A 24,556-nucleotide genomic window follows, 5' to 3' on the forward strand; every position below is an offset into this window, starting at 1 on the left:
CCACTGGGTGAGGCCAGGGATCGAACCGTATCTTCATGAATACTGGCTGGGCTAGTTTCTGCTGAGCCACAATGGGAACTCCCGATTTAGCGTTATCTTTGTGTAGAGTTCTATGGTAGTAGGGACAGTGCTTTCTGTTTGTCTGTTTTGTGTGTTTTTTCACCCCCACAGCTGGCCTATGATAGGTGCGCAGTGCGCCCCTAACTCAAAGAAGTTGGGCTCCCTGGTGGCTAATAATTGCTCAGTCCATTAAAAAAAAATAATAACTTGCCATGTGTGTGGACAGTCTCATTTCTAGGCCTCTATCCTCCAGAATTATGGCAAGAGTAGATAAAGGTATATGCATGAAGGTATTCATTGCAGCCTTGTTTGCAAAGGCAAAATTGGAAAAGCCCAGTCACCAATGGATAAATGGTTAAATCATCTAGGTGATCGCCCACAATGGAACATAACACAGCTGTTCACAGAGAAAACTGACTTTGATATAGGTCCATATCTGGTTATGTTTTAAAAGCAAGTTGCAGACTAATATGTACCGCATAATTTCATTTTTGTAAAGAAAAAAAAAAGCTCGTGTTTCATGAGGTGTCTATACAAATAAGGGGAAAATTCATAAAGAAGACTAGCAATGAAGAGTGGGATCAGAAGAACCCCCACACCTCTGTCTTTCTAGGATGTGTAATGTAGTAAGAGTATGGAAGACTTTCACATTAGAGGGAAAATTTCAAGTTAAAAATAAATTTTCTGGAGTTCCCATCGTGGCTCAGCAGTTAACAAACCTGACTGGCATCCATGAGGATGCGAGTTTGATCCCTACCCTCTCTCAGTGGGTTAAGGATCCGGCGTTGCCGTGAGCTGTGGTGTTGGTTGCAGACGAGGCTCGGAGCCTGTGTTGCTGTGACTGTGGTGTAGGCCGGCAGCTATGGCTCTGATTGGACCCCTAGCCTGGGAACCTGCATGTGCTGCAGTTGCAGCCCTAAAAAGACTAAATAAATAAAGTTTCTACCAACGAAATCATTTTCAATTTTTTTTGATATGCAGAGCTTTCCTTGTGAGCAAACAAATTTTACTTCAATCAAAGGGCTCTAGAAATTATGGCTTTCTTCAATGTGCCTTTAAATTTGAGCCTGCTTTTTGGTCAATATTGTTTGTGATACACTGTATCACACCAATCTATTTAAAATATTAGTGTGCCTCTCATTAATTTATTTGCCTTAGCTGGCAGTTCATTCAGTGTTTGGCCAAGCAGCTATACTGGCCAAGAGATGTACCCTGGTCAGGAGCTGTTTTATTTACTTATTTATTTTTGGTCTTGCCTGGGCAGGTGGAAGTGCCAGGGCCAGGGATCGAACATGAGCCACAGCAGCAACCTAAGCCATGGCAGCAACAATTGCTACACCTTTAACACACTGAGCCACTGTTTTAGAATAGAAAGAAAACTCTTCAGCTGAGTCCAAAAATATGGCAATGGCTGATGGCAGCCCTGGCATCAGTTATTCAAAACTGTGCTTGAAAGTAAACAAAGCTACAGTTCCTTCTACAGTCTGATCTGGCTTTTTGCGAATGGTCTGCCCTTCACCACTCATCTGTGACCCTCTGTGGCCAACGAACACTCCTTGGGTCAGAAGGAAACTGCTGGAATGTTTTCTCATGGTCCTCAGCTGAAAGCCTCCTTCCTCCCCATTCACCCTCTCCCATTTCTCTACCGCATCTGCCTTTCTTTCTCAAACAAGCTCTCTCTTTTCTCCGCCCCTACTTTGGAGGCTTTTTCAAAACTCATTCTACTTTGAAGTCCATCTAGGACAGATCCCTCCCCCTTTTATCCACTCAACCTTTAACCGCAAGCATCACAGGTGAATGAATGGGCACACGATGAAAGAAAAACAGAAGCCAGCGATTGCCAATGATACAGACTAAATACTTTATTAGTTCCCAAAGGAGAAAATGGTAGCTGTGAACCTATTTTAGTATAAATCCACCACCCTCCGCAAAGAGCCTGCCTTCGCATCCACGGCCCCCCAGTCCTGGTAGCGCCTGTATTCTTGGGGCCGCAGCAGGTACTGCCGGCCACAGTAGTTGGGCATCTCGTAGAGGACCCAGCAGCCCTCCAGCACGTGAGGGAGCGGACCTCGCTCAGGTGGAAGCGGTCCTGGATGCAGGAGCAGTCCTCGCTCAGCTCCATCATGAGGCCTTTGTGATCCTCTCGCTCATACAGCCGCAGCCTGTGGGAGCTTGTCTGCTCGGTCCACAGGGAGAAGGAACAGACAAAGCAACCAAGCAAGAGATGAACTTGGCAGGTTGGGGCATGAGATGGTCAACGTCAAAACTAAGACTCTGAAATAGCTGTGAATGCTATGTAGGAATCTGTGTTCTACTAGCATTTAACAAATATTTGCATGCTTATTTTTGATTTCTTCTGTAGGAGATGGAATTTTCAAGGTCTGGGTTAGAATCCATCAAAAATGCAAGTATATTGATTCCTAACTCTTAATTCCCTAATTTTTTGATTCCTAGGTAATAACTCAAAGCTATTGTTTGGGAAGAAAATGCATTTTGCCTATATTTTAATATGCATATAACCTCCCAAATTTATACACACACACACACATTTACCACTAAAATAGAATTTTTTAAAAATCACATCCTTCATTGGAAAATTTGTTTAAATAATCTGAAATGAGAATTTAACTGATTTTCCAAATTGATAAAGATTACCTTTTCCACAATTGGCCAATACTTTTGAATAGCCTATACTAACCATGGCGCTTTCCGTGTTTACTAGTCTGCAGTGGAAACTAATTTGTTCACTATCAATTCCTTTACTATAGTTCGAAATTAATTGGTTAGAAGTATTGTTGCCTTGTATGCCCAACCAGCTTCCCACTTGCAAGTTTTGTTTTATATCCCACTATGACGTTACATTTGTTACAGACAAGTTTTGATGAACCCAATGGCAGCAAAAACTAAAAACAAAACTGACTCCCTAAGTGAATTCTTCCTCATATTCTCTGCTGTTTTCATGGCTGTATCTACCTGGGCTTTGGCAGCTACCTAAAGCCCATTTAACCCTTCGGTGTTTTGAAAGGAAAACCTCCCTCACCCTAACACCCATCATAGGCGCTCAGGGGGCAAGATTGGAATCAAGCCGGACTCACTTGGGGGATGAGGCGGCAGGAGCGGATGGAATCATTGACGCCCATCCACTGCTGGTAGTCGGGGTAGTCGCCGCGCCGCAGGAAGTACTGGTGGCCCTGGTAGTTGGGGCGCTCATAGAGCATCCAGCAGCCGCTGTCCACGCGGATGGAGTTGCAGCGGCTGAAGTAGGGCTGCAGGTTGGGACAGTCGCTGCTGCACTCGTAGCAGCGGCCCTGGAAGCTCCGGTCCTCGTAGAAGGTGATCTGCAAAGGAGGAATAATTCAAAATTAAATCATTTGCTCCCCATAATAGATCTTGTATTAAGGCCTTTTCTTCTTCTTCTTCTTCTCCATTTCACTCGTGTTCCGCTTACCTTCCCCATGGCTGGATGACACGGGTGACGCGAGTTCAATGGGATGGGGCCCCGGCAGCGCGGCGGGTCTATATAGCAGAACGGCTGCTGCGTTGGCAAGAACAACACAAAAGGGGCCCCTGGGGGTGAGTAAGGGGATTTTATGGATCCCTTTACACGCTGCATTCAGTGGAAATGCCTGTCATTCTCTAGTATGTTCTAACGCTGTCCTGTACGGGTTCTCGATGAGTCCCTAGAGTTGCTTTTATTTGGATTCATGGTGTTTTGTAAATTTATCAGCACATCTGTCTGAACCTTTGACCTGAAACTCACCTCTCTATACATATGATTCAATTATGCCCTGTGTATTTTCTGGGAAAAATCTATGCCTTTGTGGAAGAGGCTCAGAATTCCAGAGAACCTGTGGGTGAAGCAGAATACCTGAGGCACTAATTTTCCTGAACGACAGAGACCACCAAGCTCTTAAAACCTCTTTCTTTACAGGATTTGTCAATCCAGTGCAGAACACAAACCTGCATTCTGATCTTTGCTAGTTTTAACTGTGTTGACCCAAGTCTTTTAAGACATAACTAATCAGTTCCTCTTTGGTAAGTGCACTTTATGTAACTGAAAATCACCTCCTGGTAGCCAACTCGTGATAGGAAAAAAGAACAGAAAAGAAAGGTTTTTAGGGCCCTTGGGTTCAAGACTTAGAGATATATTGCTTTATAAATTGCTTTCCCTTTGCTGGGGTAAGGCAGTCAAGTGGTGGATTCAGAATGTCCACTCAGTAGCCGTGTGAACTTGGCAAGGCACGTGGACTTTCAGAGCATGGGTTATTTCATAGTACTTCTCTCATGGGGCATAGTATATTGCATGAGAAAGAGAGAGAGAGGGAGGGAGGAAGGAAAGAAGGGCAGTCTCTAATATTTGGAAGCTGGCCTGACCCTCAGAGCTAGGCCATATTTCCCCATTAGACATAAACAATCTCACAAAACACTAACTTCAGGCCAGGTTACCCTAAGACCATGATGAAATGAAACATGAGAAGGCCACTTCATGATTCTGTCTAAGCACAGGCAAAAAACAAAGCCAACGTGCCACCCACAAAATACCAGACGCCTCCTCTCTCATGGCTACTTCTTTTCAAGGGCAGCTTTATCCTAGCTCTTTGCTCCCTTCCCCAGGAGTAGATTTATCAAGATACCCAATCATAAAATTACCCCTGCAGTCTGACAACACCCAATCCACAGGGAACTTGCCTGCCTTTTTGGACACGCCCTCAAGTCAGCCAACCAAAGTACAAATCCCATCATAGTTCTTTCTAACAGCCTCTTATGAGCCAATCCATGCCTCCGCATGGTGTGTGATCCCCTCACTGTAACCGGTTAACAATCCTGCTTGCTTCACATCGGGTGTTTCTGGTGGTCTTTGGCTAAAGGACACTGACATGAATAAATGGGATTATGTGCTTCATGTTTTTAGCACACACCTGGGCACAAATGAACACTGAAGGGGTGTTTGATGGCAGTCACAGTGAGATGTTACTAAGGATGACTTCAGCCTATTGCTCTCTCTCAAAGATATTCCCTCTTCTCAAAGGTGCCTGAAAAATGTCTCCACTACAGAGCCATTTTGTGGTTTGAAAAAAAAATGGTTAAAAGAATTTGTAAGGAACATTAGAAATCACCTAGTGATTTTCAAACTCTAGAGTGCATAAGAACCACCTGTGCTTATTTTAAAAAGTAATTACCAGGCCCTGACGTCTTCTGAGATTCTGCATCATTAGATCTGGAAAAGACTCTAGGAATCTGCATTTTGAATCAGCACCAGATTGTTCTTGGAACAAACTTTGAAAAACTCTAATTTTTTCCTTCCCGCTCCCTTTTTAAAAAAATGTATAGTTGATTTACAATGTTATGTTAGTTTTGAGGGTACAGAAAAGTGATTCGGTGATATATGTGTATATACATATCCTTTTTCAGATTCCTCTCCATTATAGGTTATTACAATTCCTCATTTTTTTGATATGGAAAACATGTTTTAGCTATCCCCAGTTAATGTTTTATTAGCAATGATATATTCTAATATTCTTCTTCTACCTGTAGGCAGAAATGCTCTCTGCTTTGTTCTGAAAAGTCTCACATGTATATGATGAGTGGCTCAAAGCAGAGGTAACAGCACGTAAGTGACTGTGCTGGTAAAAACAGGAAAAAAGATAAAGGGGTCAGAAGGTGAGTATTACTGAACCTTAGCCTTGCCTCAGAATGGCATAGTCTTGACATTTCTCCCAGGGTGATGCCAGGATGATCAGGAGCAAAACACACAGAGTCACACTACCGCTGACTGACCGAATGTTTATTTCCCCCCAAATGCACATGTTGGAAGCCCAATCTTTACCATGATGCTATCTAGAGATGGGGCTTTTGGGTGGGAACTAGGTCATGAGGGTGGGGCCTCCTGATGGGGTCATGGGAAGAGCCCTGAAACAGCTTTTTTTCTCTCTCTGGCAGGAGAGGAACAGGCAGGAGCCTGTCTGCAGACCAGGAAGTGGGTTCTCACCACCACTGGATCTGCTGGCACCCTGATCTTGCACTTCCAGCCTGCAGAACTAGGAGGAATAAATGTTTGTTGTTTAAGCCACTCAGTCTATGTGTGGTCCCACTGTCTACTTGGTTCTCCAAGCATCTTGTTCATACCAGTGTAATGGTAGTTATCACTTATCTACCATTTTATTTAGACATCTATTCTTTGAAATACATGAAGAGAGTCCCATGAGGGCAAGGACTACTCCATCTCTACTTTTTCTTTTTTGTCTTTTTAGGACTGCATCTGTGGCATGTGGAGGTTCCCAGGCTAGAGGGTCGAATCAGAGCTACAGCTGCCGGCCTACGCCACAGCCACAGCAACACAGGATCTGAGCCATGTCTGCAACCTACGCCACAGCTCATGGCAACGCCAGATCCTTAACCCTCTAAATGAGGCCAGGGATCAAACCTGAATCCCCATGGATGCTAGTCAGATTTGCTGAGCCGTGACAGGAACTCCAATCTCTCTTCTTTTTCTTTCTGTTGAAGTGTAGTTAATTTAAATGATGTATTAGTTTCAAGTGTACAGTAAAGTGACTCAGTTATACACACACCCACACCCACACATGTATATATTCTTTTCAGATTCTTTTCCATTCTAGGTTATTACAAAATATTGAGTATAGTTCCCTGTGCTCTGCAGTAGGGCCTTGTTGTGTACCTAGTTTCTTAAGTTTAAATTTTATTGAAGTATAGGTGTGTTTACCTCTTTTATGTAGTAATATATGTAACTCCTAGTTTATCTCCATTCCCACCCTCCGCACCTCCCCGCCCCCGCCCCATCCAGCCTTACTTTTGTATTCTCACTAACTGGCAAACTGAACTGGCATGTAAAGGTTACTCCATGAATGTCTGGGGGCTATGAATCTTGTTGCCTCATCTGAAATGCATCATTGTAATAGTCCACGGGACCTATTTCAAATGCTCGGCACAACAGGCCTACACACTCACATCAAAGTTCAGCATTTGCATCTCAATGTGTAGGATGACACAAACACCCCACATTTGATCTATTTAATGAGCCTTTATAACAGGCAAGATGAGCAGGCAGAACCCAGAAAACAGAAACGTTGTGTTGTCCCCTAAGTCCTCCACTCCTTCCTAATTCTGTCTAGTTTTTATGTCTCCCGAGATGCCAAATTCGTGTTACAACAGCAGTGACCGATTCCAGGATTTTGCTAGTGTCCGAGGTCCAGTCACCAGTTGCTGACTTAACCACCCACCTGCTTGCTTCCTAGGACTTAATGCAGCATTTGTATCATATGTGTGCTTGGCTGAATGAGAAGAAGTCATCTGGTTGGCAGCCATGTAGAACAAACTCTCCCAACAAGTAGCTTGGGTAAAGGCCAAGGACCACCAGCATAGTACCAGCCTCTGGGTCTCTTTCTCAGCTCATCTTGATGACCATTGAATAGCTGACAAGAAGATACGAAGCAATTATTGGCCTACCTCCGCTTAACTCCTATGGCTATTCCTCTTGGGACAAATAGACTTTGATGTTAAAAAAGTATCCACGAGGATGCGGGTTTGATCCCTGGCCCCGCTTGGTGGGTTAAGGATCCTGCAATGCCATGAGCTGTGGTATAGGTCACAGACACAGCTTGGATCTGGCATTGCTGTGGCTGTGGCATAGGCTAGTGGCTGCAGCTCTGATTCGACCCCTAGCCTGGGAACTTCCATATGCCACAGTTGTGGCCCCCCCAAAAAACTTTTATTTACACACACACACACACACACACACACACACAGAAAGAGAGAGAGTTCCCACTGTGGCACAGTGGGATAAGGATCCAATATTCCCGTAGCTACGGCTTGAATTCAGTCCCTGTGCTGGGAACTTCCATATGCCGCAGGTGTGGCTTAAAAAAAATAATACATTTCTTCTTGCTTAAGCAATAGGTGGTTGTGATTGCCGGTGTTGCTTTAACAGACCCACAAAGAAGACAATTTGAACTCTGAAAGTCTGGAGGGGAGGGAAGAAGACACCTACCAACATTGGGACCTAATCCTATATGGCAGCAGGGCAGGAAAACTGGAGAGGGAACCCATACGAGGGGGATGTTTTGAGCGTGTAGCTCAATGAAATTGGTCCTTGATACTCTTTTATGGAATAGCTGCTACTTCAGTTTCTTTGCTTGGAGCTTGTATAAAGTTAATCAGGCCAGAAGACACTGTAGATTCAAAGGAAGAAAAGAGGGAAAAAAGAAAGAAAAACATTTAATATCTGGATTCACTACAAACTAGGAAATACAGGAAATGCCAGTGTGTGTAGGGTATGTAGGCTGCTGCCTGGGTTGTCTTGAATTGTTGCTTCATCTTAATGGGGAAGATGTTAGTGGAATCTTGTAGATATCCTTTCTCTGCTTTCACCTCTCCAAGGTCCCAGTGCTGAGAGAGAAGACAGAGAGAAGGAAAGAGGGTAGATTAGGCGTTAGTTTGGGAGTTCCCACTGTGGCTCAATGGATATGAAACCGACTAGCATCCATGAGGATGCAGGTTCGATCTCTGGCCTCGCTCAGTGGGTTAAAGATCCAGCATTGCTGTTGCTGTGGTGTAGGCTGGCAGCTGCAGCTCTAATTGGACCCCCAGCCTGGGAATTTCCATATCATAGATGAGGCCCTAAAAAGCAAAAAAAAAAAAAAAAAAAAAAAAAAAGGAGTTAGTTTGGGCATAATCTCTTCCTCTGGCCACTCCCCATGGTTGACCTTTTTTTTATGCTGGGGTTGGAGGGTAGATAAGATTCTCTTTGGCTGGAGTTCCCGTCGTGGCGCAGTGGTTAACGAATCTGAGTAGGAACCATGAGGTTGCGGGTTCGATCCCTGGCCTTGCTCAGTGGGTTAAAGGATCTGGCGTTGCCGTGGGCTGTGGTGTAGGTTGCAGACACGGCTTGGATCCCGAGTTGCTGTAGCTCTGGTGTAGGCTGGCGGCTACAGCTCCGATTCGACCCCTAGCCTGGGAACCTCCATATGCCTCGGGAGCGGCCCAAGAAATGGCAAAAAGACAAAAAAAAAAAAAAAGATTCTCTTTGGCTGAGCCCCAGGGAGAGAAGCAACTTGTAAACTCAATTGATAAATCCAGGATCTCTAATTTTATGCAAGCTTTTGGTTCAGGTGTTTCAGGACAATTGCCATGTCTGAAGTCTGTGATTTTATGGCTACGGGCAAATAATGTAAAACGGCACTCTGAGAAGCTTTTGGCTTTCTAATTCATGTTTGCTGTGCTATTATTGGCAAACAGAGGACACTGGCTACCGTCTCTAAGAAGCCAACTGTAGTGTTGGGAGTTTAAAGGTTAAAAAACTGGAATTTCAGAACAATAAATACCAAATAATACAAGAATCTGACAGTTGTGCAGGGGAGGAACCTTTATAAATAGCCCGCCCATATGCCCCAGTTTGCCTGCAACTGTCCTGGTTCATGCCTCTTACCCTAGGGTTTGGATGTGGAGACCTTGAGTGTGTGGGATGGAAGAAGACTCTACAGAAATGAACAACTATGTGAATACAGCTAAGAACAAAGAGAGGAGCAAGGAAGGGAAGGAAGACCAGGCCATCCAGCGGCAGGTTGGAGCTTACAGACTGACCAGGGCTGGGCCGTCTCATATGAAACTTGATATTATTGTGCTTTGATGATCTAAACATGCATCTCTCCCCCAACAATGTCTGTAATAAACCTGGCTGCACACAGAAATGCTTTATGGGAGAGGTGATGCAGGAGTTAAAGGAAAAGGCACTATGCGTCCCATTTGGGTCCGTGTAGGGGGAGGGGAGGGAGCGGGCACATGTGGGAGATCAGATGATCCATCCAATGATGAGGCAGGAGTTGGGAGTGGAGAGTGACTGGGAAAAGCATAAACAACTCATTTTCTCTCCAGAATACAAGACACATCGGGAGAAGTGGGTACACAAAGTCTTCCACCTGCTGTGAGATGGGATTTGGGCCACTTACTAGAATCTCCAAGAATGGGGTATTTCAAATGAATTTTGACCTGAAGCCATCAGCTTCGTTGAGGAATTTTTTTTCTTTTTTTTTGTCTTTTTGCCTTTTCTTGGGCCGCTCCCGCAGCATATGGAGGTTCCCAGGCTAGAGGTCGAATCGGAGCTGTAGCCGCTGGCCTAGCCACAGCCACAGCAACTCGGGATCCAAGCCGTGTCTGCAACCTACACCACAGCTCACGGCAATGCTGGATCCTTAACCCACTGAGCAAGGCCAGGGATCGAACCCGCAACCTCATGGTTCTTAGTCAGATTCGTTAACTGTTCGACAGGAACTCCTTATTGAGGAGCTTTTTTTTTTTTTTTTTTTTTTTTTGTCTTTTTGTTGTTGCTATTTCTTGGGCCACTCCCGCGGCATATGGAGATTCCCAGGCTAGGGGTTGAATCGGAGCTGTAGCCACCGGCCTACGCCAGAGCCACAGCAACGCGGGATCTGAGCCGCGTCTGCAACCTACACCACAGCTCACGGCAATGCTGGATCCTTAACCCACTGAGCAAGGGCAGGGACCGAACCCGCAACCTCATGGTTCCTAGTCGGATTCGTTAACCACTGCGCCACGACGGGAACTCCGAACGCAATCAGGGTTTTCTTTTTCTTTTCTTTTCTTTCTTTCTTTCTCTTTTTCTTTTGGTTTTTAGGGCCGCACCCGCGGCACATGGAGGTTCCCAGGCTAGGGGTCAGTCAAATAGGAGCCGCAGCGATGGGGGATCCCAGCTGCATCTGCATCTGCCACCTGTAACCATAGTTCATGGCAACACCGGATCCCAGCCCACTGAGCGAGGCCAGGGATCGAACCTGCATCCTCATGGATGCTAGTCGGATTCGTTTCCGTTGCGCCACGATGGGAACTCCCTCATTGAGGAGCTTTTTAAGAAACAGCCCTAAGAACTGAATCTAATGACTGCAGGATGTTATCAAGGACATTGTTTACTCAGTATCTTCCTTCCTAGGACCCACAAGAAAATTTTCCTTTATGTTTCAGTACTGGGAATGGTTTGGCTAGTCTTGAATGATGGATTTATTTGTCTTACAGACTCTGTCAGTCATGGAACTGAACTTGTTTTGCTGTCTGTGTCCAAATCTGGCTCTATCTTCAGCCAACGAAGTGCCTTATAACACCCAGTTTGGGCTCAGACTTCACCGCTGGCTCCCTCTCTCTCCTCTCACTCTCTCACTCTTGTTTTTCTTCAGGCTCAATTGCCTCATTCACCTGTTTTTTATTTCTTTCATTTAGTATGTTGTAGTTTTTTTTTTATTGTTACTGACTTTAATCCATTTTTTAAAATAAAGGAAACAAATCAATCAGACTTCTCCAGGAAATGTCAGTGTCTTATTTTTGATTTAGTATTATTATTTCCCATCAATGGTTGTAGTACTTTACTTTCTATTAAAATGATAGGAGGCTGCATTTTTCCTATGTGCATGTGGTTTTCGTAAAAATCCTGCAATTATTCTACAAAGCACATGCAGCAAAGAGAAGATGAATTCTGTTTGGATGTCTGTTTGCAGGTATTGGGGATGGAATTGGGAGAAAGGGGATGGAGGCTGTTAGAAGGGTAATGGATGCAGTAGGTGAGAGCGACCGTTTTGCCGATTTGTTTGTGGAGCTAAAGTAAGAGTCTAGATGCTGAGAATGACTTTCCTTATCACTTAAGACTTCGGCTCATAGGGAAGATCACCTAGAGGGGATAATTTGAGGTGTGTTTTTTTTTCTAATTTATGTCTTATTTTCTTTTTATGGCTGTACCTGCAGCATATGGAAGTTCCCGGACTAGGGGTTGAATTGGAGCTACAGCTGGAGCCTATGCCACAGCCACAGCAGCACTGGATCCTTAACCTACTAAGCAAGGCCAGGGATCGAATCTGCATCCTCAGGGATACTCTGGCAGGTTCTTAACCTGCTGAGCCACAATGGGAACTCTTGAGGTGTTTTAATAAGTACTTTCCTGTCATCATAACCAGATATACCGTTGTGAGACTAACCACAAATGGCTTGAACCCAGTCAAGCTGAACTTTGAGCCTACATGATCTAGTCTTTACAAGAAGGCTGGCAATAACATCCTCTACTTAATTCCCCTTATTAGATGTTTTTTGCTGTCTTGAAAACATGTGTCATCATGTTTGGCCAAGTGCCATTATTGCTTATGGAGGCCGAAGAGATGAAAAGAAAGGCAGGACTCTTTTAGTGCCAGAAACACAAACTAAATCTTTTATTAGCTCCTAAAGGAGAAAAATGGAGAATGTAAATACTTCAGTAAAAATCCATCACTCGTCTTAAAGAACCAACTTTGGCATTCATGGCCCCCCAGTCAAGATATCTCCTGTACTCCCCAGGCCTCAGCAGGTACTGCCTTCCCCTGTAGCTGGGCATCTCGTAGAGGACCCAGGAGCCCTCCAGCACATTGAGGGAGTGGATTTCATTGAGGTGGAAGCGGTCCTGAAGAGAGAGACAATCATCTGTGATCTCTGACATCTGTCCCCTGAAGTCGTCTCTCTCGTAGATCCTCATTCTATAAGTGCCGGGATGCTGGGGTGGCAGACAGAAAAGGAAAGTAAATGAGTACCAGTAGAAATGAAACGTCTGGCCCCTGCACCTCCCTGGTCCCACCTGCCCAGACATTCTCTTAGTCCCAGCTTGCTTCCAGCACAATCACGTTGCAGAGTTAAGGAGCTTTCCTAGCCCCCCATCACCTGCCTGTGAATCAAGCAATGTATGGACTAAGCCTGGAACAGACTCTGTCCTTGGGAAGGAAACTTTGTCTAAAATAAGATTGATCATTTGAGAGTTTGTTATTAAAGTCCTTCTCAAAGGAGAAAAATGAGAGGCATGGGAAGTAAAGCCTCATTTGATATATTATCCTTATAAAAAGGAATCAACCTTTACCTATTTTCTATAAGACTAATTTTTGGTTTTCCCATACATGATGGAATATAGGCTTATTAAGCTCCTGGAAAGAATAAGATGGCACGAGCCTCATTTTCAGTTCAGATTTCAACCTATGTGATGCTTAAGCTTCCTTTCTTGCCCCTACGCCCCACTTTGTCCCCTCAGCAGCAGGCACCACCTTCCTGAGGCTCTGTTTGGATGATACTATATTCCATACCCACCCCCAGCCCTCCACCCGCCACACACGCCCACCCATTCTTCTAAGAACTCTACCATTGCTCTCCAGGAAATACCCAACCTCTACCTTTAGTTTTGGATGTGGTCTTTCCTCTAATTTCTACCCCTAAGAGCACGAATAGGTAGTGACCATAAAATTGGAATAGAAACCAGGGGACCTGTCTTCTCTAGAGGATAATCCAAGAGACCAGCAAGCCAAAGCAAGCACAAGCCTTTTGTCAAGTAAGCAGACATGGTGGTACTGATATATTTTGATATATTAGATTCCTGAGTTGAGGCCACTTGAAATGGACCATTTTTAAGCAATTCTATCTTGAACAAATGATCATTTCAGTCTCTTCTATGTCCTGCTTTTTCCTAATGAGTTTCTGATGTTTCGATTTTTGATTTCATTTAAAACATAAAACTGGGAACATGTACAGGGTGCAGGAGGGCAGGGGGGAGCCATCACAGGCTGTTTTCTGAGACACGCTTCTGGAATGAACTGCACGCCCTGGGCTCACGTCTTTCTGCTCTCTCGTTGGAACGATTTGGTTGAAGAGTGCTATTTTTTAATGGCTTTGTTTGCCAAAAGACAAAAACAGACCCACACTCACATGCGGGATAAGGCGGCAGGAGCGGATGGAGTCATTGACGCCCATCCACTGCTGGTAGTCGGGGTAGTCGCCGCGCCGCAGGAAGTACTGGTGGCCCTGGTAGTTGGGGCGCTCATAGAGCATCCAGCAGCCGCTGTCCACGCGGATGGAGTTGCAGCGGCTGAAGTAGGGCTGCAGGTTGGGGCAGTCGCTGCTGCACTCGTAGCAGCGGCCCTGGAAGCTCCGGTCCTCGTAGAAGGTGATCTGCAAAACAGAAGATGTGGGAGCATGGGGCGATTTGCCCGCGCTGAAGATGCCGCGACAGCGCAAAGGTGGAGCCGCGGATCGCAGGCACTTACCTTTCCCATTTTGGAGAGAGGGCGCAGGAGGTGTTCTCCGGGTGCTGTGTGGGACTAGGGGGAGTGCCGCTGTATATATAGCAGCCCTGATTGCTGCCTCCGCAGGAAATCACACAAAAGGGGCCCATTTCGGTGAGTAAGGGGATTTGCCAGCTCTCCGTTCCCCCGCCCCCTGGTCATTGGGGTTAGCTGAATGTTTACTCTCATTCTCTCTGGTAGGTTCGGGTTGTTCTCATTCACTAAAGCTGTTATTGCCACCAAAATGAAAAGACTCTTTAGAAGATCGAGCGAAATTCTATCCCCATGCTTTTATTTTATAGCCTGCTCTGCTTTAATTGACTCCTTTAAGGTAATTAAATGAAGCAATGTGTTCTGCTCAGGGACTCGTTTTAAAACAAAAATAAAAACAAAAGTTCGTGAAAACCAGAATTTAAATAATAAAAAATCTCAAGGAAGAGGGAGTCAAGTGAAGCCGTCTGTGAAAGTGCTTTGAAAAGCATAAAGCTTAGATCAAATTCAAGATCATGGGTGTTGTTGTTTTGGGGCCTATCCTGAGAAAAGTTAATACTTGACTGTACATTTGTGGGCTCCCTGAGACTGGGAATTATCTCTTGTTCCTTCCTGCCCCTGAGCCCTAGGGCAGGGGGTGGGCACACAGCAGGCCCTCAATACTTGGTTTTGACCTGAAGCAAAGCAGTTAGTTATAACCTTCCTCCCTGTCTCCTATCTCCCTGGGAGCTTATATCCTTCCTTCTGCTGACAGTTGGCCCAGAGACTTGCTGGCTCTGTGGGGTCCCTGTCCTCCTTCACATATCCTAAGATCAGGAGTTCCCGCTGTGGAGCTGTGGGTTAAGAATCTGATTGCAGCAGCTCTGTTTGCTGTGGAGGCATGGGATCTGTCCCTGGCCCTGCACCGTAGGTTAAGGATCCAGTGCAGGGTAGGTCACAGCTGAGGCTTGGATTCAATCCCTGGCCGGGGAATGTCCATATGCCACAGGTGCAGCCACAGAAGAAAAACAAAACGTCCTAAGATCTGTCTTTTGGCTTCACCGTGATATCTCCTGCTCATTTGAAAAGGGCATGTGAGTTAGTGTAAGGAATAAGGTAGAAACTCTCAAGGTACCACAACCACTACCTCCTCAGACTTTTGAGATGCAGGACAGCATTCAGGCCAAACAACAGGGCATCTCGATAGTAAGGATGTCACAGTGTGGTATGGGGACCCCAAAGTCCCTGAGATGCTTTCAAGGTCAAAACAGTTTTCATAATAATACCAAGATATTGTTTGCTTTGTTTACTCTTATTCTTTCACAAGTGTATAATGGAGTTTTTCCAAAGGCTTAACATTATTCAAGAGATTTGTTAGAATGTAAAGCAATACCAGTCTTTTCATTCATTGCTTTTGCTTTGGAAAATACAGTTATTATTCATAAAGTGTGTTGTTTTTGTTAACATGTAATACGTTTACTACCCAAGGCTCTTCCTATAAAAAGGGAAACCCACCATAGGTAGGGGTCTCTCAATTGGAATAGAACCAACACAGAATCCAGCAGATACCCAGGCCCTGGCATGACCCTCCGCAGAATGACAAAGAGTATAGATGGATATAGGCCGACTCCAGTCTACTTCATAGCCTAGCTCCTGTGACATTGTAGAATTCATCCCGATCTCATGCAAAACTGGTGGCAGCATTAACAGAGCCTTGAGGCAGACCATTCTATTAAGACATTTTAGGGATCAAATAAAACACCTAGAAATAAAACACAGCTGTCCCTCGTTATTCATGGAGGATTGGTTCCAGAACCTCCATGAATACCAAAATCTGCAGTTGCTCGAGCCCCATATTTAAAATGGTGTAGCATTTGCACATAACCTATGCACAGCCAACCATATACTTTATTTATTTTTAGGGCCCTACCCGAGGCATATGGAGGTTTCCAGGCTAGGGGTCGAATTGGAGCTGCAGCTGCCAGCCTACACCCCAGCCACAGCAATGCTGGATTCTTAACCCACTGAACAAGGCCAGGGATTGAGCCTGTGTCCTCTGGATAATAGTTGGGTTCGTTACCCCTGAGCCACAACAGGAACTCCTTCCCATGTGCTTTAAATCATCTCTAGGTTATTTATAATACCTAGTACAATGTAAATTCTCTGAAGACAATAGTAAATACCTTTCAAATGATATGGGAATAGTTGCCAGTGTGAGGCAAATTCATTGTGTTTTGAAACTTTCCGGATTTTTAAAAAAATATTTTTGATCTGTAATTGGTTGAATTCATGGATGCAGAACTCGCAGAGACAGAGGGTTGACCGTACTGGTTCAGGAGATTGGTGAGAACATTAACCTTATCTGCTGATTTCAAAGTCCTGGGAAAGGTTGAGTCAGAGGCCTGCACATGAAGCCTTTCAGTTGTATAGTCAGCTTCTAATGTGAGAGCATCAGGGACCTGGCCTGGGTCAGGAAGGGGGGTGAGTGGTGCTTCTGGGGCCTGCATCATTGGCTGGTGGAAGAGCAAGTGCTTGCAAAGGACATTACCGGTGAGCACCTACCTCACCTAGCCCATGCCTTTCTTTCACACTGCTTCCTCTAAAGCTCTTTTTCCCCCCGTGATACTCACAAGCACCGTGAAATTATTGAATAGGCCCCATTTCTGAAGAACACATTCATGGGGCAATGGCTATATCCATCCATCCATCCACAGGCCTGCAGTTTCTATTACTGCTCTTATAATTGTGTAGTTGCTTATCCTCCCCAAGCCTCAGTTTTCTCATTTGTAAAAGAGAAGGATAACAAAAGTGATGAGACAGTGGACTTGAGAAGACACATGGTAAATTATAAAATCATGGCAGGGGTAAATATAAAATTATATATTTATATTTTAATAAATGCTAAAGAAGCCCAAGGCTGAATCAGGAAGAAATAAAAAATATGAACAGACCAACCACCAGTAATGAAATTGAGTCAATAATAATAAAAAAAAAAACCTCCCCAAAACTAAAAGGCCAGAGCCAGAGAAATAGATGAGGGAGACTAGGAGGTACAAACTTTCAGTTACAAAATAAATGAGTCTTGGGTATGAAACGAACAGTGTGGGGAATATAGTCAATATCTAATATCTTTTTTTTTTTTTTTTTTTTTTGTCTTTTTGCCTTTTCTAGGGCCACTCCCAAGGCATGTGGAGGTTCCCAGGCTAGGGGTCTAATTGGAGCTGCGGCCACTGGCCTACACCACGGCCACAGCAACGCAGGATCCGAACTGTGTCTGTGACCCACACCACAGCTCATGGCAACGCTGGATCCTTAACCCACTGAGCGAGGCCAGGGATCAAACGCGCAACCTCATGGTTCCTAGTCGGATTCGTTAACCACTGTGCCATGATGGGAACTCCAATATCTAATATCTTTTATGGCGACAGATTACAGCTAAACTTATCCTGGTGATCATTTTTAAATATTGAATCACTGTTTTCTGTGCGGGAACTAACATAGTGCTATAGGTTAATAATACTTCAAAAACAAACAAACAAAACTCATAAAAAAAGAGATCATATTTGGGGTTGCCAGAGATAGGAGGTCAGGGTAGGTGGAGGCAGTCAAAAGGTACAAACTTCCAGTATAAAATAAACAAGTCCTGGGGATATAATGTATAACCTGACAAAGATAATTAACATTGCAGTAAGTTGTCTATGCATGTAATTAAGAAGGTAAATCCTGGGAGTTCCCGTCGTGGCTCAGTGGTTAACGAATCTCACTAGGAACAATGAGGTTGCAGGTTCGATCCCTGGCCTTGCTCAGTGGGTTAAGGATCTGGCGTTGTCATGAGCTGTGGTGTAGGTCGAAGACACGGCTTGGATCCCGAGTTGCTGTGGCTCTGGCGTAGACTGGTGGCTACAGCTCCAATTCGACCCCTGGCCTGGGAACCTCCATATGCCGTGCCCTAAAAAAGCAAAGAAAAAAAAAAAAGACAAAAGAAAAAAAAAGAGAGAGTAAATGCTGAGTTTTCATCACAAGGAAAATATATTTTTTCTGTTTCTTTTATGTTGTAAGAGATAATGGACGTCCACCAACCCCATTGTCATCATTTTATGGTCTATGCAAGTCAAATCATTATGTTTCACACCTTAAACTTGTGCAGTGCTGTATGTCAAGTATATTTCAATAAAACCAGGGGGAAAACTCAAAACAAATACAGAACAAAAAAAAAAAGAGGTTAATAAATCAATGCTTGCAATAAAAAATGCTAAAGTTGATAATATTAATAGCATCCCTTGGTAATCAATTAAAAATAAATGTGTTTCTGTAGACTCACAGACATACAGAACAGACTTGTGGTTGTGGGGGGTAGGAGAGGAGGGAATGAAGGGACTGGGATTTGGGGCTGAGTAGATGCAAACTATTACATTTAGAATAAACAATGAGGTCCCACTGTAGAGCATGGGGAACTATAACTAGTTTTGGAATAAAACATGGTGGAAGATAATATAAGAAAGGTAATGTGGAGTTCCCGTTGTGACGCAGAGCTTCAGCTGCCAGCCTATGCCACAGCCACAGCAATGCTGGATCCAAGCCACATCTTCGACCTTCACCACAGCTCATGGCAGTGCTGGAACCTTAACCCACTGAGCGAGGGCAGGGATCAAACCTGCGTCCTCATGGATACTAGCTGGGTTCATTACTGCTGACCCACAATGGAGACTCCCTGTATGAATTTTTATTTTTATTTTTTATTTTTTTGACTTTCATATGTTTTTATTTATTTATTTTTTTTTTTTTTATTTTCCCACTGTACAGCAAGGGGGTCAGGTTATCCTTACATGTATACATTACAATTACAGTTTTTCCCCCACCATTTCTTCTGTTGCAACATGAGTATCTAGACATAGTTCTCAATGCTATTCAGCGGGATCTCCTTGTAAATCTATTCTAGGTTGTGACTGATAAGCCCAAGCTCCCGATCCCTCCCACTCCCTCCCCCTCCCATCAGGCAACCACAAGTCTCTTCTCCAAGTCCATGATTTTCTTTTCTGAGGAGATGTTCATTTGTGCTGGATATTAGATTCCAGTTATAAGTGATATCATATGGTATCTGTATGAATTTTTAAATCAGCAGTATCAACTTCTATGAAGAAGTTAACTGGGACCAAGGACTATTTTTGCTTCTTGTAAATTTGTAGAAAGAATTAGCCTTCTGGGAGAACAGCTTGACTCTAGTGGAAAGAAGTCCAAGAGAGTATGCAGGATAACAAATAGCTCTACTTCATTCTACATAATTGAGTCTTTGACAATTGAATCTTGATAAAAGTTCATGATAGGGTCCAAAATAAAAATGACTACTTTGCACTGTTGAATTTGGGGGAACACTGAGCATACATTAATTTCTTACACTTACATGTGTACAATCATTTAAAGATTACAAAGTGTGCTCACAATCTTTCCCCATCTTTTTATCATAATTATCCTGGAAACTAGTGAGGCAGGAATTTATTATCACCTGTAGTTTTCAATAAGGCAGTTTAGGCACAGAGAGAATAAGAAGTGACTTGCTCAGAGAGATAAGCTAGTAAGAGTTAAAAGCAGGAGAGTCCCTTAAAAACTAGTCTGAGTTGGTCACTAGACTAGTAAATAACAGAAGCTAAAAACTCAGGCCCTTTAACTTTTTTTTTTTTTTTTTTTAATTTTATAACTGCACTCGAAGCATATGGAAGTTCCTGGGCCAGGAACTAAATCCTAAAGCTGCAGCTGTGACCTATGCCACAGCAAGGCTGTATCCCCTAACCCATTGTGCTGGCCATTGAACCCGAGCTTCGGCAGCCACCTGAGCCACTGCAGTCAGATTCTTAACCCACTGCACCACAGCAGGAACTCCCATGAACCTTTAACTCTTAATTTAACACTTCTCGTACCAGATGACCTCATCAAGGTGACCCAACTTTCTTGACTTTGAGAGTCTGCTTAAAACCCCCTCTCTTCACTCCGTGTTTCTTGGCTAATCTTATCTGAGTCTTCAGCTGCCCTGATCTCTCAGCAATCCCTTATCTTTGGTGTCCCAGCCACGAGTGGCTCTATATTTTCTCCTTGATATGGGTTTAGTAGTTTCTCATTATGTTGCTTCCCTCTCTCCCTCAGATTGTGGGTTGTAGAAGCTGAGTCAGCGTTTTATGACCTGAGTGGGGACTTCATATACAGCTGCCTGATCAGCAGGAAGGAAGCAGACCTTCCACACACTTGACTTCAGGGTCAGGTGAGTTGCCAAGGGTCACCATTTATTAAAATTCAGTGATTATTTAAGATGAACAAGAGTCACTAAGTGCTGGGAACAGAAATTGTATATTTAGTGCATTTCTATGTGGATCTGAACAAGAAAAACACAGCCTAGTACAAATCGAGGGCCCACTCGGGCATCCAGGGCTCTCCAGTCGTGGTAGCGCCTGTAGCCCCCTGGCCGCAGCAGGTACCGCCGCCCCAGGTAGTTGGGCATCTTGTAGAGGACCCGCCAGCCCTTCAGCACGTGGAAGGAGTGGACCTCATTGAGCCAGAAGTGGTTGTGGACGCAGGAACAGTCCTCTGTGAGCTCGGATACCAGGCCTCCCTAGTCCTCTCACTCGTAATACAGCCTTATCCTGTGAGAGCTGGTCTGTTGGGACAAGAAACCAAAGGCAAAACTAAGCTGTGGGCATCTTTGGTATCAATAACCACGACTGACGCAGCCTGCAGCTTCATGAAACAGAGTTTTCAGACCATCCCGTCATGTCTGTATCCTCTTCTACATTGTTGGTCTGAGAAATTAGGGAGGATATTAAAGTAACATTTACCTGACCAGGGGTCTATCTTGTGGAAGAAACAAGCATCGGGAGTTCCCGTTGTGGCTCAGTGGTTAACAAATCCGACTAGGAACCATGAGGTTTCGGGTTCGATCTCTGGCCTTGCTCAGTGGGTTAAGGATCTGGTGTTGCTGTGAGCTGTGGTGTAGGCTGGCAGCTACAGCTCCAATTAGACCCCTAGCCTGGGAACCTCCATGTGCTGTGGATGCAGCCATAGAAAAGATAAAAAAAAAAAAAAAAAGAAACAAGCATCGAAATAAAGTCAATAAACAAGATCCCTTTGTAAAAAGCCATCTACTCACAACCGTATTTAGTGAGTCTGCAGAGAGGATTTTAACTCCCTTTTCCATTATGACTGCATATAACTGAATCCTGTTAAGCTGGGGTTTTTTTAAGAGTCGGACATGGGTTTTAAGTCACTTTTGTGTTCGTCGTTTACAGCAATTCGTATTTACTCTGAGTCCACATGCTTGACATTTTGCCAGGTTCCTTGTACCGCTTGGGTTTCTCGTCTCAAAGAAATTCCTATGTTGTTTGTACCTCATTGGGAATCTGCAAATTTCTCCAGCCCAGTTTTGGTTTCACATCTTGAATCTACTTGCCACCCCACATAATTTGGTGTCATTAGGATGTAGAAACATAAGCTCCACGTGCTTAAAGGACGTGAAGCAGCACTTTGGTGGGGACCATGGCCCGTGAAGCCCTAGTTAATGATCTGTCTCTGACCCTAGTAAGAAATTAGTTGAAAACAACTGCTGGAATACAAGGAACAACTTACAAGCTGAAGCATATTATTCCAGTTTCTAGATCCGAATATCACAGGGAATGTATTGAAAACAATTGCCAATAGTGTCAGAATGCATTGTACCTATGTTGGTCTCCTGTAGTCTGTTAGTGGGTTTTTTGTTTGTTTGTTTGTTTTTCTTTTTAGGGCTGCACCTGCGGCATATGGAAGTTCCCAGGCGAGGGGTCAAATTGGAGCTGTAGCTGCAGACCTACACCACAGCTCACGGCAATGCCCCATCCTTGACCCACTTAGTGAGGCCAGGGATGGAACCAGCATCCTCTTGGATCCTAGTTGGGTTTGTTAACCGCTGAGCCACGACGGAAGCCACTCCCTGCTAGTGTCTTCATCACTGAAAAAATAATGATTTTTCTTTACTGAACAAGGACATTTTTATTTATAAATTAGGAATCAGCTAGATACTAACAAATTCAATTTTAGGAGCTATGTTGTGATTTATTGCACCTAACACAATCTGTCTGATTTTTTTTTAACTGCTTTACTGAAATGAGTTTAAATGTTCCATATGATAATATAGTACAGACAATTGATTTTTTTTTAAATGCTTGAGAGTCAGACATGGCAATTTTGCTGTGAGCACTAGTCCTGAGCTGAGACAAACTGACTTCTGTAAGCAAGAACTTCTGGCCATGGATTAGCGAGGCTTTCACGGCAGTCAGGTTGACGTAAGACTCGTATAAGGAATTGGGCAGCAGCAGCGGATGGAGTCATTGACGCCCATCCACTGCTGGTAGTCGGGGTAGTCACCACGCCTCAGGAAGTACTGGTGGCCCTGGTAGTTGGGGTGCTCATGGAGCATCCAGCAGCTGCTGTCCACATGGATGGAGTTGCAGCAGCTGAGGTAGTAGGGCTGCAGGTTGGGGCAGTCGCTGCTGCACTCATAGGTCCTCGTAGAAGGTGATCTGCAGGTGGAAAACAGGAAGTCAGCTGGATGGTAGACCCCACCCCACATGCACAATAGACATTCCACAGGCATGGTAGGGCCCCTCAGTTGGCTCACCTTTCCCACGATTGTTGACAGCAGATGATCAGCGTCCAGTGTGATGGGACAAATGTGGCAGCTGGTATATATAACAGGACAGCTGCTGTGTTGGCAAGGACAGCACAAAGGGGACCTTGGGGTAGTGTGCGAGGGGATTTTTATGTTCTTCTCTCTTTTTTTCATTTTGGATCATGGGGCAGGGGGTCTCATTCTCTCTGGCCTTTTCGGGTTCTTCTCACTTGTTCCAGTGAAAGGAATTGAAGTCGCAGAGCCATTATGACCTTGGAGATAAAGGATGCACGTCTCAGCCTATGCAGCTCTCTAGAAATACATTATGCGCCCAGTGTTTTGTAAAGTTTGCCTATGGAAACTGCTAAGATGAAGTCAGTGGTTCTCTCTGGGGTGATTCGTGACAATCCTATGAGTTCCAAAAGAACTTGAAGTGCTAAAGCAACAACAACAAAAAATCCTCTAACTGAAAGACAATTACATTTCCTAAATTATCTCATCAGTATTATATGGTTTTGGTAAAAATATTTTGTGTATGTTTAGGTAAGAAAAAAATATATACATATATATAACAGTGTATATATATAAGCCAAAATATCAATCATGGTTACCAACAAATGGCAAGAGATAGGGTTTTTTTTTTTTCTTCTTCCTCTTCTTTTTTAGGGCCACATCTGTGACATAGGGAAGTTCCCAGGCAGGAGTTGAATCAGAGCTGCAGCTGCTGGCCTACACCACAGCCACAGCAGCACTGGATCTGAGTAGCATCTGTGACTTCCAAGGAACTCCAAGATATAGGTGTTAGTTTTATGTTTTCATCTTTAATTTCCTATTATTTAAATACATATTACTTTTGTGACATAAAAAATAAATTCAATTTGTGTATTGAATTTTCAATTTGTGTATCTATATATATACACACATAGAACTTTGAGTTGCTGGTGAAAAGCAACTCATTTTGAAATTAACCACATTTTGTCTTGACAGCAAACACTTCTCCTTGGGCTAAAAAGAGATCTCCTAAGACTCTATGAGATGCTCTAAGAGCAGGAAAATACATAGGATCCTCCCATTCCCTCTCCCCACAAACCCATCCTCTAAGCTTGCTTTTTGTTTTCAAAACCAGCATCATGATTGAAAAAATTAATATTGTTAAAATGGCCATACTACCCAAAGCAATCTACAAATTTAATGTGATCCCTATCAAATTACCCATGACATTTTTCACAGAACTAGAACAAATAATCCAAAAATTTATAGGGATCCATAAGAGACCCAGAATTGCCACAGCAATCTGAGGGAAAAAAACAAGGCAGGAGTCATAACTCTCCCAGACTTCAGACAAAACTGCAAAGCTACAGTAATCAAAACAGTGTGGTATTGGTACAAAAACAGATATATGGATCAATGGAACAGAATAAAGGGCCCAGACACCTACAGTCAATTAATCTTTGGCAAAGGAGGCAAGAATATAAAGTTGGAAAAAGACAGTCTCTTCAGCAAGTGCTGCTGGGAAAATTGGACAGCTGCATGTAAATCAACAAAATTAGAATACACACTCACACCATGCAAAAATTCTCTGACATATATCATACAAATGTTTTGATAGGTCAGTCTCATAAGACAATAGAAATAAAAATAAAAATAAACCAATGGGACCTAATCAAACTTAAAAGCTTTTGCACAGCAAAGGAAACCATAAACAAAATGAAAGACAACCTATAGCATGGAAGAAAATATTTGCAAATAATGCACCAGCAAGGGATTAATCTCTAAAACATACAAACAACTCATACAACTCAACCACAAA

The 24,556-nt window shown here is 43.8% G+C and overlaps 3 protein-coding genes across 4 annotated transcripts; all 3 read right to left on the bottom strand.

Moving 5' to 3' along the window:
* On the bottom strand, positions 1,947-3,531 carry LOC110257071 (gamma-crystallin C-like). Its single transcript, XM_021075636.1, is given in 4 exon segments — positions 1,947-2,116; positions 2,119-2,236; positions 3,156-3,398; positions 3,509-3,531. Coding segments are annotated over 4 exon segments (522 nt in total). The 5' UTR covers positions 3,518-3,531; the 3' UTR covers positions 1,947-1,964.
* LOC100156107 (gamma-crystallin B) lies at positions 12,311-14,138 on the bottom strand. 2 transcript variants are annotated; one of them, XM_021075463.1, is made up of 4 exons: positions 14,130-14,138; positions 13,788-14,034; positions 13,069-13,078; positions 12,311-12,581 (listed from the first exon to the last, which is right to left on the bottom strand). In XM_021075463.1, the coding sequence occupies exons 1-4, from the start codon at positions 14,136-14,138 to the stop codon at positions 12,323-12,325; spliced, it is 525 nt and encodes a 174-aa protein (XP_020931122.1). In that variant the 3' UTR covers positions 12,311-12,322. The 2 variants fall into 2 exon arrangements, with proteins under 2 accessions (XP_020931122.1, XP_001928677.1); XM_001928642.5 differs by lacking the exon at positions 13,069-13,078 and having other exon boundaries at positions 12,311-12,598; positions 13,792-14,034.
* LOC100623645 (gamma-crystallin A) lies at positions 20,461-22,731 on the bottom strand. Its single transcript, XM_021074737.1, is given in 2 exon segments — positions 20,461-20,749; positions 22,421-22,731. Coding segments are annotated over 2 exon segments (600 nt in total).

Source organism: Sus scrofa, chromosome 15 (assembly GCF_000003025.6).
Source record: "Sus scrofa isolate TJ Tabasco breed Duroc chromosome 15, Sscrofa11.1, whole genome shotgun sequence".
Classification (NCBI taxonomy): domain Eukaryota; kingdom Metazoa; phylum Chordata; class Mammalia; order Artiodactyla; family Suidae; genus Sus; species Sus scrofa.